The sequence below is a fragment of the Brassica napus genome, chromosome A8, assembly GCF_020379485.1.
Source record: "Brassica napus cultivar Da-Ae chromosome A8, Da-Ae, whole genome shotgun sequence".
NCBI lineage: Eukaryota > Viridiplantae > Streptophyta > Magnoliopsida > Brassicales > Brassicaceae > Brassica > Brassica napus.
In genome coordinates, this window is record NC_063441.1 from 16,798,927 (window position 1) to 16,812,966 (window position 14,040).

General features: G+C 29.7%; 2 protein-coding genes across 4 annotated transcripts; both read left to right on the forward strand.

Annotated features, from left to right (window-relative positions):
- The first annotated feature begins 823 nt into the window (after window positions 1-823).
- LOC106359932 (probable rhamnogalacturonate lyase B) lies at window positions 824-6,991 on the forward strand. 3 transcript variants are annotated; one of them, XM_013799550.3, is made up of 16 exons: window positions 824-1,472; window positions 1,669-1,774; window positions 1,939-2,017; window positions 2,221-2,336; window positions 2,466-2,516; window positions 2,641-2,760; window positions 2,853-2,972; window positions 3,089-3,236; window positions 3,409-3,579; window positions 4,313-4,459; window positions 4,543-4,649; window positions 4,765-4,855; window positions 5,321-5,462; window positions 5,642-5,810; window positions 5,901-6,017; window positions 6,095-6,991. In XM_013799550.3, the coding sequence occupies exons 2-16, from the start codon at window positions 1,677-1,679 to the stop codon at window positions 6,450-6,452; spliced, it is 2,034 nt and encodes a 677-aa protein (XP_013655004.1). In that variant the 5' UTR covers window positions 824-1,472; window positions 1,669-1,676; the 3' UTR covers window positions 6,453-6,991. The 3 variants fall into 3 exon arrangements, with proteins under 3 accessions (XP_013655004.1, XP_048593806.1, XP_048593805.1); XM_048737849.1 differs by lacking the exon at window positions 6,095-6,991 and having other exon boundaries at window positions 5,901-6,021; XM_048737848.1 differs by lacking the exon at window positions 824-1,472 and having other exon boundaries at window positions 1,489-1,774.
- LOC106359064 (rhamnogalacturonate lyase) lies at window positions 6,831-12,494 on the forward strand. The gene is made up of 16 exons (XM_013798822.3): window positions 6,831-6,995; window positions 7,117-7,230; window positions 7,628-7,679; window positions 7,882-7,997; window positions 8,101-8,151; window positions 8,287-8,406; window positions 8,601-8,720; window positions 8,862-9,009; window positions 9,304-9,474; window positions 9,666-9,812; window positions 9,898-10,004; window positions 10,107-10,197; window positions 11,314-11,455; window positions 11,535-11,703; window positions 11,794-11,910; window positions 11,986-12,494. The coding sequence occupies exons 2-16, from the start codon at window positions 7,133-7,135 to the stop codon at window positions 12,350-12,352; spliced, it is 2,016 nt and encodes a 671-aa protein (XP_013654276.2). The 5' UTR covers window positions 6,831-6,995; window positions 7,117-7,132; the 3' UTR covers window positions 12,353-12,494.
- Window positions 12,495-14,040: the final 1,546 nt, after the last annotated feature.

Below are 14,040 nucleotides of genomic sequence, written 5' to 3' on the forward strand. Positions count from 1 at the left end.
TTTATAAAACAAGAATATATTTAAAATCTGAGATATATATATTCAATATAAATACTTCAAAGGGAAAAATAAAATATCACTATTATAATTAGATATTTGTATATATTTTGAAGATATTTGTTTTCTTCTGTAATTTGGAAAAGGTATTATTAAAAAGGAAAACAACCAAAGAAATCTTACTAATTTATATTAAACTTAAATTATTTAGCCATAAACCAATATTAAGATATACACATGTTATATATCGGTATATATATTATTTAGTCATTGTGACTATTTCAGACAGATTCATATAACTTATATATATGTATATATATATATATATATTTTTTTTTTTTTTAATTAAATATGGATTAACTTTGTGTTGTGACTTACCACAAATTTAATCCATGCACTCGCGTGAATACTTTTTTATTTTGTAATGGATATTATGTAAGAGTTTTCTGTAAAGTTTAATGATCTTGACTGAAACTAAAGTTTGAACATTTTGTATAAAGCTTCGAAAAAATTTAATGGTATTGTTTAATCAAGCATGGACATTAGATGTATAAAAATTATGTCAAATTATTGGTTCAAAAATATATTGAAGGTAAATTATTAAATTAACATTATTAATGTTTATAAGAAAATTTGTAACAAACAATCAGAGTTAATTTGTTTAGAATTGAAAATATTCATAACAAACAATTTTATATCTATTTAGAGAATATTTATGGTATCTTGGATTTTAGATGGAAAATCTAGAATTTAGTTTTTGTTATTTACATAGCAAGTATATTATATAACAGAGTATCTAACTTTAAAATTGATATCTTAAATATGAACAACCATTTGCTATATGATTGTATGTAGCATTCAATAAAAATTGTATAATATAGTTTAGTGTGGTTACCAAAAAAAAGTAATTTATATGTAATTTAATTTGTAACCAAAATTATTGTATAATTTCTTGTATATAAATTAATTCAATACCTAAAAAAATATTTCACATTAATTTTGCAAGAAAACATAAAAAAAATATTTAACAAACAAAAGATTAATATATTAAATTAAATTAAATTAAATTAATTGATTAAAAGTTACTATTCTGAGATATTTAATAAATACCTTAATAAGATTTATTTGCTATTTATATTCTTAAATATGTTATATAGTAATGAATTTGTCCAATCATGATTCTTATACAGTAGATTTTTAGTGACTTTATTTTAACAGATTATATGTATGTCAAAACATGTAAAGGAAACAAATCTGTTGATCTGAGTTATAAAGGATAGTGATCTCTCTTTTTTCTTTTGTTAATTAGAGATTGTAATAGATCTTATTACACTGGTAAATCAAATAGGGAAATATAAATATCGTACAAGAGATATAACTTTCTTCAGTGAAGAGGGCTAATTCTTCCTCTCCGAGGAACCAAAGCTGCAAAGGAACTCAAGAAAAAGAAAAATTGTGAATTTTTCTAAGTCAACGTACGTGTTTACGATATACTTTGTAGTTATGTTAAATGTGTAAAGTTCTTTAAAAAAAATGTTAAATGTGTAATATTTTTAGACCACTTAATGTTAAAAAAATAGTTTTAGACCATAGAGTGTCATTTTGGGATATATAGTATATTGTCTGATCTTCTTTTTTTTTTGGGGCAAAATCTTCTATTTTCTTTGTCAGAGAAGGAGATGAAAAACGGAGCTATTGTAATGAAGATGGCTCGAGTCATGACTCAGGTTTTCGTTCTGATATTTCTTCTTCAAGGTGTTCATTCCCGAACGTCACGGTTCGTTCTCATAACTTCTGTCTTTCACTGAGTCGGGTTCTTACGGTAGATTATCGATTGTCATACGCTAGTGACTTTTTTTTTAATATGAAGGGACAGATGATAATTATCTGTTGTTTAACTAAAATTCTTCATTTTTTAATTATTTACTCTTCCTGTTACAGAAACAAATCGAATATCGCTAAACCGGGACAAAACCTCGCATCTCCCCCGGTTACGCTTAAGAAAATTGGCCTTAACCAAGTACGGTCGAAGTTCTTATTTCATCTTCTCATATGCGGTTTAAATATGCTACTATAATATTTTATTATTTTTATGAAATGTTTTATTCTTTTAGAATATACTTCGGTCCAAAAAAATAATACTCCAAGTATTATTTTGCTTTCCTTGTTGTTTTAGTTTGTGGAGTACATGAGATTTGTTGCTTACTTTGATGTTTTATTAAGGTTGTCGTTGATAATGGTATCATCCAAGTCACCTTCTCGAATCCATCAGGCTTAATAACTGGAATCAAGTATAATGGTTTTAACAATGTGTTGAACGATAAAATCGAGGATCGCGGGTATGATATAAATTCATATATCTTTCAAAAAAAAAAAGGATATAAATTCATATAAAAAAGATATAAATTTACATAGTTTTTGATAAAAGTATTAATATGTTTCGCTTGATATTTATTTATTATACATAGGTATTGGGATGTAGTATGGTATGAACCAGAAAAAAACCCGCAAACAGATTTGTGAGTATTAAAATTTCTCTTTGTATATTTTTGTTCATATATAATCTAAATAATCATTTATTTTACACATATATAATTTACTTCACAAAACATATTTGTTCCTGATAATATTATGTTTTAACAGTTTAAAAGGAGAAAAAATCGATATTATAAATCAAACAAGTGAGCATGTCGAAATTTCATTTTCAAGAACATGGACAATGGCTCGACGTGGCTCGATAGCCCCATTAAACGTTGATAAAAGGTACATCAATTTGCAACAGAAAAAAAGTTCCAAGATTTCGTTTCGATTAAGTTAAATATAGATCGATCATTTAAAATAATTTCTTTGGAAAGATATATTATTCGACGCGGTGTATCTGGAGTGTATATGTACGCTGTGTTAGAGAGGTTAAAAGGCTGGCCGCAAGTGGAGATGGACCAAACTAGAATTGTCTTCAAGCTTGACACAACAAAGTAACAATTATGAAAAAAAAAAATTATGTTTATTAAAATTTTAATTAATGTTTGATTCCAAAAATATTGTGGCTAATAAATTTTTTTTTTCCTTCTTACGCAAAATTTTTTTTCAGATTCGATTTTATGGCTATATCAGATAATCGGCAGAAAGTTATGCCTTCTGATGCAGATCGAAATATCAACAATGGCATTGCCGCTCCATTGGCTTACAAGGAAGCGGTTCGGTTGATGAATCCACAAAATCACACGCTTAAAGGGCAGGTATAAAAAATTCGATCCATAAATTTTTATAGATAGTTGCATACAGAATCAAATTTCGACTCCACTAAAATAAATAAATGTCTATAAACCTTAACTATTTAAACCAGACTCCTAATATAGTAACAAGGTAAATGATTGGCTGTGAAAAAAAAAGTGAATGGTTGTGACGCAGGTTGACGATAAGTATATGTACTCGATGGAAAGCAAGGACAACAAAGTACATGGTTGGATCTCTTCTGACCAACGTGTCGGCTTCTGGATGATTACTCCCAGCGATGAGTTCCGTGCTTGTGGGCCCGTCAAACAAGATCTCACTTCTCATGTTGGACCCACCGTACTTTCTGTGAGTCCATCCTTTCTCATTAAACACACAATCTGAATCTATTATTAACAAAACAAAACGTATTATTCATATTTTAAAGTTTTTTTTTTCTTTTTGGTAAACATGCTAAGAGTCATATTTTAAAGTTGGACTGGCCTAAATTAAAACTAAGATATAAATGGTGACCAGGGAACAACGAGGGATAATATATTCCCTAACGTTCCTAAAAAATATCATCATTTATAAAGAATAGATTTTTCTTCTTATTCTTTACCATGTTTCTTTTTGTAGAAAAATAAAAAAATAAAACTATTCTTTGTTAAATTTAAGATAGAATAACCATTCATTTTTATTCATGTAATTTTATTCTTTTGCGTTCATTTTATATTCGTTCATCTTGTTTCCATAATAATTACCATTGGAACCCTAAGGAAATTCGGTTTCCTTTCTATATAAACTTTTTATGATGTATTCCCTTTTTTATATAAGATGCAAAAATTTAAAACCTATAATTTTCATAAACTTTTAGTTTTCTTGATTTTAGCTAAAAATTTAATAAACTAAATATATATATATGTAATTTTAGTTTAAATGAATGAATAAAAATAATGGTCATTCAGTGAACTTGAAATCTCCGGCTCGATTTGGAACGTAGACATTTTAAAAGAAAAAATCAATATGCTGATTCAGTGAACTGTATATTTCATTTCGTTCTCTTAATTATTTGGATGTAATTAATATATTGTGCTTTTAGATGTTTACAAGTGTACATTACGTGGGAAAAGAAATGAATACAGCTTATGCAAGCAGTGAGCCGTGGAAGAAAATGTTCGGTCCTGTTTTTGTTTATCTCAATTCTCCCTCCTCTAGTGATCCCCTTTGGACGGATGCTAAACGACAGGTCTCGATATGGTGTGCTTTCAATTAGTCTGTATTGTCACAATTATTGTTATTTACATTTACAATGTTGAATCAATTATTTAGATGGCTGCCGAGGTTCAAAGCTGGCCTTATGACTTCGTGAAGTCAGTTGATTACCCTCTTCACCACCGAAGAGGAACAGTCGAGGGTCAACTATTTGTCACGGACAGGTTAACAAATACATTCCTCTGACCTTTTCTTTCAAATATTACATATCTTCAGAATACCATTTAATTCCAAATGTGTGAAACACTGGTTTAAGAAAAAAAACATTGAATTTTGTAGTTACAAAAGCAAGTCGAAGTTATACGCGGAGTTTGCTTTTGTGGGTTTAGCACTACCTGGTCAAGCTGGTTCATGGCAAACCGAAAACAAGGTATTATATTGTTGTTTTGTTATACTAATAATATTTGGCATGCCGGCTATATGCTACAACCATCTAAGTTTTGGTATGAGAATTTTCGATGACTAAAAGATACCTTCTTCCGTTCCACAAAAATACTTTTTAGTATTTTCACACATTAAGAAAACAAATTAAATTACCATAATAAATGTATCGTTTTATGTAATTTTCAATTTTCAATAACTTTTAACCAATAATAATTTAATAAAATCAATTAATTTTTTTTGAAATTTACAATTTTTTCATAGAAACACACAAAAAATACATCTTTGTGAAACAATTTTTTTTTCAAAAAAGGCTATCATTAAAAAATGGATGAAGTATTTATTTTATGCTATATAACGGCTTAATATCTGGACTTGACAACAAGACGACAGTAAAGAGTAAATACTGATTAATAACGGCTTTTAATAATTTAAATTTTAATTATGGACAAAGGGATATCAATTTTGGACACGAGCAGACAAAAGGGGGAGGTTCGCAATAGCGAATGTGAGACCAGGAAGTTATAGCCTCTACGCATGGGTTGTCGGATTTATTGGAGATTATAAATACGAGCGCGACATTATCATCACACCAGGTATATTTCATTTACTTGCATACAAAAATGTAACATGTGTGTAAGTAAAGTCCACTTTAGATCCGACAAAAGAAGCATTAATGTCCGTTAGTTAATAGTAAATTATTAGCTAATATCCAAAAATATGGTACACAACAAGGGGAAGTTATTCGTTTCGTTGCGTGTTTGTTTTGGTGTAGGCAAGGAGATAAACGTAGGACCAATAGTGTACGAGCCGCCAAGAAATGGTCCGACGCTGTGGGAAATCGGGGTACCGGATCGGACCGCAGCAGAATTCAATATTCCAGATCCGGATCCAACCCTTTTGACCAAACTCTATCTTAGTAACGCAAATCCTTCTCAAGACAGGTACGTATATAATTAAGCACCCGGTCGGATATGATTTACATTGTACTTCTCATATATACTAAATGGTGTTTCATCTATATAACAATGCAGATTTAGACAATATGGTCTATGGAATCGTTACAGTGTTTTGTATCCTCGAAAAGATCTTGTTTTTACTGCTGGAGTAAGTGACTATAAAAAAGATTGGTTCTATGCACATGTCAACAGGTAATATATATTTGAAGTTCAAAATTTTTTATATTCACTTAAATCTTTTGATTTTTAAATATTTTTCTACAATACAGATATTCTGGAAAAGAGAAATATCAAGCAACGACATGGAAAATAGTGTTTAATTTAAAAACAATGATTAAAACAGGAAATTACACACTTCGAATGGCTTTGGCTGCAGCCACGAATGCGGATTTATTTGTTCGGGTTAACAAAGCTAATTCCAATCCTATTTTCACGAGCGGGTTAATAGGTCGGGATAACGCGATCGCTAGGCATGGAATTCATGGTCTATACAGATTGTACAATATCGATGTTCAAAGAAAGTTGCTTAGGGTTGGTGATAATACATTTTTTCTTACTCAAAATCGGAATACTAGTTTGTTTACTGGTGTTATGTACGACTATCTTCGTTTGGAAGGTCCATATTAAGTATAATTAATAAATTAATAAAAGATGAGTGAATTAATTTAGTCACAATTTATTTATTAGCTAATATAGCTTCAAATTTCATGGATATTAAGTATAATGCATTTTATGGCTACATAGAATAATAGTTACCATTAAAATTATGGCTAATTGTATAGTTAAGATAGACGCAAATTCAGTTTTTGCTATTTATGGATATCATTGAACGGAAACAATGGATAATGTTTGAACGATATTCAGAAACTCAAAACTAAAAAAAAGTTTGTGGTTGCGCTTAGATGTTCATCAAATAACCACAAAATTTTCACGTACTTACAGTAAAATTCGCAGTTGTAACCAGTTTTTCTTGATAATAAATACACCTCCAATTTGGATCAGAGTTATAAAACATAGTGACTGTAAAAACAAAAAAAAATTGGTAAATCAAAAAACAAAAAAAAATTGTACAAGTGATACAAATTTCTTCAGTGGAGAAGGCTCGTCATAAGAATTACAGCTGAAAAGGAACTGAATAAATAGAAAAATAGGGAAATCATATAAGACAACGTACGTATTTATGAATCATTTCTAGTATGTTAAGTGTGTAAATAGTTTTAGACCATAGAGTATCATTTGGGGATAAGAAAGCATATCGTCTGATATTGTGTTTTCTTTGTCGGAGGTTCAGTGAATTAGCCAAGGAGATGAGAAACGGAGCTCCGGTAATGAAGATGGGTCGGGTCATGACTCAGGTTTTTGTTCTGATATTCCTTCTTCAAGGTGTTCATTCCCGAACGTTACGGTACGTTCTTGTAACTTGTATGTCTTTCACTTAGTCGGGTTCTACATACGAACTTATATCTATTAGATTATCGATTTTCATACGCTAGTGACTTTTTTTAGGAAAAATAGAAGGCATATACATAATAATTGTGTTTTTTGTCTGATTTTTTGTGTTTGTGGAATTATATTGGTTCTATGTATCAATCTAGTTTTATTTCGTGTTTATCCTCTTTTTATAAAAAAAAACCGTGTTTATCCTCAAAATTCAGATGTTTAAAGTAATTAAATTATTTCCCCTTTCGTATATAATCCTCAGTTTAATTTACACATTAGTCATTCAAGCAAGCATTTTGAACATGTTTAATTGAATTTCTCAGTTTTTATTTATTTTTAATTGTTTATTTTTCCTATTACAGAAGCGAATCAAATAATGCCGCGGTTACGGTTAACACATCTGGCGGTAAACAAGTACGATCGAAGTTTATATTCTATCTTCTTCATTTTTCTTTGGGTCAAAATATTCTATCTTCTAGTACCTCGTTTAAATATACTACTAGAATGTTTTATTCCTTTTTAATAAAAGAATTTATTATTTTGATATATCATAATACGTCGGTCCAAAAAAATTGTTATACATGAGATTTGTTGCTTACTTTGTTGCTTTTTTAAGGTGGTTGTTGATAATGGTATAATCCAAGCCACCTTCTCGAATCCAGCGGGCTTAGTTACTGGAATCAAGTATAAAGGCTTTGACAATGTGTTGAACGCAAGAATCCAGAATCGAGTGTACGATAAGTTTTCTTTTTTTGCTAAAATGTTATATAGCTTTTGAGAAAAATATTAAAATGTTTCGTTTGATAAATTATTATTTTATTATATATATATATAGGTATTGGGATATAGTATGGTATGAACCAGGACAAGTATCGCAGACAGATTAGTGAGTGTTAAAATATCTCTTCTTATATTTTTGTTCATATATAAGAAAATAATATCTAGTATACAAATTTAAAATTTTAGTTTCCTTTTTGGAAAACATGTGTATTTATTTCCTATGAATATTATGTTTTAACAGTTTAATAGGAGAAAAGTTCAAAATAATAAGTCAAACAAGTGAGCAAGTCGAAATTTCATTTTCTAAAACATGGGATACCTCTCGACGCGGCTCGACAGTCCCATTAAACGTGGATAAAAGGTACATCAATTTTCAACAGAAAAAGTCACTATTTTCTGATAAGTTAAATATAGATTCTCTTTTTTTTTTCTAACAACCGACTCATTAATAGAAGGCATCACATAATAGGAACACTGTCAAGCAAAGCTCTTTTAGCTAGAGCATCAGCTGCGTGCTCTTGATATAGATTAATTTTAAATAATTTTCTTTAACAGATATATTATTCGACGCGGTGTATCTGGAGTGTATATGTACGGTGTGGTAGAGAGGTTAAAAGGTTGGCCGGCAGTAACAATGGACCAAACCAGAATCGTCTACAAGCTTAACAGCACAAAGTAAGTATTAAGTATCGATTATCAAAAAAAAAAAAAGTATTAAGTATCTTGTTCAAAAAAAAGTATTATGTTTTCTTATAAATTTAATCAACGTTTTGGTTGATAAATTTATTTTCCTCTCTTACGAAACAAATTTTTCAGGTTCGATTATATGGCTGTAGCAGATCATCGACAGAATCTAATGCCTTTAGAAGCAGATCGAAATCTCACCGATGGTAGTGCCGCTACATTGGAATACAAAGAAGCGGTTCGGTTGGTAAAACCACGAAATAAATTATTTAAAGGGCAGGTATATAAAAATCGATCCACAAAATTTGTATGGTTTAATTCATATTAAATCAGGTTTCGACTACACAATTAATACGAAACTGTATATAAATCTTAAAACATTTTTGAACGCCGACTATAGATAATACCGCTAATACCAAACTACATTGAAATCATTTTCATTTGTGTAAATATACTGTACATAGCCATATAAGGAACCATAAATATGCTTTGAACAATTAAATAAGTCGTTGATACAAAAAAATAATTAAATAAGTCAAATTAAACATTAGATAAGTGATTGGTTGTGACGCAGGTTGACGATAAGTATCTTTACTCAATGGAAGGCAAGGACAACAGACTACATGGTTGGATAGCTTCTGAACAACGTGTCGGCTTCTGGATTACTACTGCCAGCAACGAGTTCCGTACTTGTGGGCCCGTCAAACAAGAACTCACTTCTCATGTTGGACCCACCTTACTTTCTGTGAGTCCATTCTTTCTCAGTTAAGACAGAATTTATGTTTATAAGGTAGTGTTATTATCAACTATTTTTTTTATAAAAAAAAACTAATTTAACAAAAAAAAAGGATTTTTAATAATGTTGATTCAGTGGATATATATATTTCATTGTATTCTCTTAATTATTCGTATTTAACTAAGAATATTTGGTTTTAGATGTTTACAAGTACACACTATGCCGGAAAAGAACTCAACACAACTTACGCAAGTGATGTGCCGTGGAAGAAGATGTTTGGTCCTGTCTTTGTTTATCTTAACTCTGCCCCCTCTCATGATCTCATGTGGACCGATGCTAAACGACAGGTCTTGTTATCGTGTGAAATCAATTAGTTTGAATCATCAGGGTTATTCTTATTTACATTGTTAAATCATTAAATCAATTGTTTAGTTGGCTGCCGAGGTTAAAAGCTGGCCTTATGACTTCGTGAAGTCAGTAGATTACCCTCTTCGCCAACAAAGAGGAACAGTTAAGGGTCAACTATCTGTCATGGACAGGTAAACAAATATATTCCTATGATTTTTTTTCTTTTAAATATTGTCTTACATATCTTCTGAATACTCATTTAAATCTAAATGTGTGAAATTCTGTTTTTATAGCTTCAAAAGCAAGTCGAAGTTAAACGGAGAGTTTGCTTTTGTGGGTTTAGCATTACCTGGCGAAGTTGGTTCATGGCAAACCGAAAACAAGGTATTACATTTTTATGTTTAGTTATAATAAGCATTGGCATGCCGACTATATGTTATAGGCAGTAGTCTAAGTTTTGATAAGAAAATTTTCGATGACTAAAAGATATTTTACTAATTTCTTGCCACATAACTCGTTGTATAACGATTTAATACATGGACTTGACTATATGATATTATAGTATTGTTATCGGTAGAACTCATCCAAGAATTCTAGATTTTGATCCGCACTTCAGATTATTTTTTGATTCAGTAGACATATATTTTTAATATATAAAAGTATACTTGATTTGCATAAAAACTTTTATTTATATGGTTTTGATATAGCATTTGCGTTTTGGAATTTTTTCAAAATATATTTGAAGATAAAATTTGTGGGTTTAATAGTATAAAAATAGGAAATGAGGTAAATATATTGTTATTAGAAAGATTCTTGTCACATTTATTTATATGTATATTAACTATCAAACTACACAAATATAAAACCTAGTATAATAAAATAGTGTTATATGTTATTATTATAAACGAATGATGTCGTAATAAGGGGATTGACTAAACCACAAAATTTGATATGTATCTCATGTTACTTTGTATTGTTAAGAAAATATTAGGTAATTAAGATAAAAAGATAATTAGCTAATGAATAGATCCAACAACCTTGTTTAAATAGATTTTTAGAATTATTATGTTTTAGTAGTATAAACTAGATTCTGATCCACTCTTAAAAAGGGCGGATATATTTTTTGTTTTACATTTTTTAAAAAATTTAATTTTTATATTTGTGTTTTTATCATATTCATTTTTTTCTTTGTATAATATTTCTCTTAATGATTAATAAGAGATTTTAATAATTGTATTAAAATAGTTGAACCGCATTTATATCAATAGGTTATGTTCATGTTTTAATAGAATAGATAAAAAAATTATATAAAGAAAATTGATACCAATCACATCATGACAAATAAACATGAAGATCTATAATTTGTTACGAGTCTAGACAGTTTATGCTCTCTCCTTTTTCTATTTTTCATTTTTTTTTAATATGCAGAGCTTTGGTGTAACACCACCATTGTGGATTCACAGCGTTTTTAATAGTTATAAATATTAATTTTGGACAAAGGGATATCAATTTTGGACAAAAGCAGACAAAATGGGGATGTTCACAATAGCGAATGTGAGACCTGGGACATATAACCTCTTCGCATGGGCTCCCGGACATATTGGTGACTATAAATACGAGCGTGAAATTATAATTACACCAGGTATGTTTAATTTATTTGCGTACAAGTATAGACCCCTATAGATCCGACTAGAGATAATTCATTTGTTCATTACGTGTAGGTAAGGCAATAAACGTAGGATCCTTAGTGTATGAGCCGCCAAGAAGTGGTCCGACGCTGTGGGAGATCGGTGTACCGGATCGGACCGCCTTAGAATTCAATATCCCAGATCCGGACCCAGCCCTTGTGACCAAACTATATGCTAATCACCCAAATGCTCCTGAAGACAGGTAATATGAATTAAGCACCCGGTCAGAAACGATTCGCAGTATTGTTTTCAAATATATACTAAATGGTGTTTTATCTATGTAACGTTACAGATTTAGACAATATGGTCTATGGGATCGTTACAAAGTATCGTATCCTCGAGAAGATGTTACTTTTACTGTTGGAGTGAGTGACTATAAAAAAGATTGGTTCTTTGCACATCTCAACAGGTAATATATATTTAAATTACAAAATGTTTTATTTTCACTTAATATATTGATTCGAAAATATATTCTGTGAAACAGGAGAGCTGGAGAAAAGAAACTTCAAGCAACGACATGGAAAATTGTTTTTAACTTAAAACAAGTGTCCCAAACTGGAAATTATACTCTTCGAATGGCTTTGGCTGCAGCCAACACTGCCGATATATTAGTTCGGGTCAACGAACCTAGCTCCAAACCTATGTTTAGGACTGGGTTAGTAGGTCGGGATAACGCGATTGCTAGACATGGAATTCATGGGTTATACAGATTGTTCAATATAGGCGTTCAGAGAAACTTGCTTAAGGCTGGTGACAATACGATTTTTCTCACTCAAAACCGGGTCACTAGTATTTTTACAGGTGTCATGTATGATTATCTTCGATTGGAAGGTCCTTCAGGAGCCGTATAATCTCTTAATAATAGATAAGAGTGACGTGAGAGTTTATTTTTTAAATAAAAACGTGAGTGTTTATTTTTTTAATAAGAAGATTTGTTATAAATAATCAATAATTTTTGTAACCAGTGAAATAAAGATTTTGACTATTACATTCTTTCAAAGTTAACGAAAATTTTATTCTTCATTCTGTTTTCATCAAGTTATTATATATAATGTTTCTTAACCAAAAAATAAAATGACAACATATATACATGTAACTCTTTAGTAATAGATAAAATAGTACAACGCTCACCATCATGATATTTTTAGTATAATTATAATATTCTGTTTTATTAAATATGTTCGAAGAAAATACATTATAAATTTTCTCAAAAAAAAATACATTATAAGAAAAGACAAATGTTTTGTTACCCAAAAAAAAAAGAACACAAATGCTTATGAAAAACTAACATGTTAAAGCCCAATAGCGAAGTCTGAAGCCAATCTATTCGATGGCGGCAAGCGGTGATTTTGCAGCTGAACATGGTATTTTATTTATTTTTATTTTTTTTTGTAACAAGCTGAACATGGTATAAAAGCAGACATTGGAATCATATCCATGGAGTATGTGAGCACCGTCAAATATCGTTTTGTCATCGACATTGGTCACATTGGGAACACATTGGTTGCTACTACATCTTAGAACTAAAATGAAAAATATACAAAGACTTCTTGTTGAGACGACACAAAATATTGAAATTATGGGTTTCACATCGATGTTCTCGTTATGTTCGTTTTTCTTTCCTTTTTTTTTTTTGTAACAATTCGTTTTTCTTTCCTTCTTGTTTTGTTTTACTTCTTGTTGAATTAAATTCATATGAAAAACATGGAAGGACATATCAATGAAAAAAAATCTATTTTAAATTATCGAAAGAGATATTATTTGTGAATTGAGATAAGAAAAAAACACTCCATGTGATATTTCTTTGTTCGTTTGTATTACCCATGTGATATTTATTTTCTGTAGTTTTAGCATTATTCATATTTTGAATATACACACACCTCCCATTTGAAGATTAGGTCTACGTATTTAATACATTCGGATCTAACTTTTTTTTTATCACAAAAAATGTGGTTGATCATTTCCCACGTGTGGATTAGATTTTGCTCTGAATATATATAATTCCCTCCACACAAACTTTAAGTAGGCAAACGTATTATTTCAATTAGTTAAATGAGTTAGGCTTCAATTATTTCAATATCCAATTTATTTATTTTGGCTTATTCGGAAAATTATGAAGTCGAGTTTCATAATTTAAAATCCAACACACCTATAGTTTTTTTGCTAAAACTTAAACACCTATCGTTTGGCGTTTGGGTTTACAGTTAACAATGAATTTAGTTACCAATATTCAGAAGGTGTGGATCCATTTGAAAAATTGTAAATTAGTATTTCAGAACATGATTTGAACATAAATCATTTATTTTTAATTTTGGAATTTAATGCTTATAATTTGCAACTGTAATTATCGATGAAGATATTTTAATCACGGTATTGTAAAATAGTTAAATTTGATCATATATTTTTGCGGTACTATTTTTAATATTTTATTTAAAATAGATGATACTGTTTAATTTATATCATTCAATAGCAGAGAGAAAAATAAATTTTTTAAAAAAACTAGATCTCTATCTGTGCAACCGCGCGGATGTTTATTTCA

Bases quoted from the DNA above. Each gene is read 5' to 3' on its own strand.
- LOC106359932 (XM_013799550.3), top strand. From the start codon at position 1,677: ATGAAAAACGGAGCTATTGTAATGAAGATGGCTCGAGTCATGACTCAG. The intron at 3,237-3,408 runs GTATAAAAAATT...GTTGTGACGCAG, and splicing joins ATCACACGCTTAAAGGGCAG to GTTGACGATAAGTATATGTA. The intron at 4,856-5,320 runs GTATTATATTGT...TTATGGACAAAG, and splicing joins CATGGCAAACCGAAAACAAG to GGATATCAATTTTGGACACG.
- LOC106359064 (XM_013798822.3), top strand. From the start codon at position 7,133: ATGAGAAACGGAGCTCCGGTAATGAAGATGGGTCGGGTCATGACTCAG. The intron at 7,998-8,100 runs GTACGATAAGTT...ATATATATATAG, and splicing joins GCAAGAATCCAGAATCGAGT to GTATTGGGATATAGTATGGT. The intron at 11,911-11,985 runs GTAATATATATT...TCTGTGAAACAG, and splicing joins TTCTTTGCACATCTCAACAG to GAGAGCTGGAGAAAAGAAAC.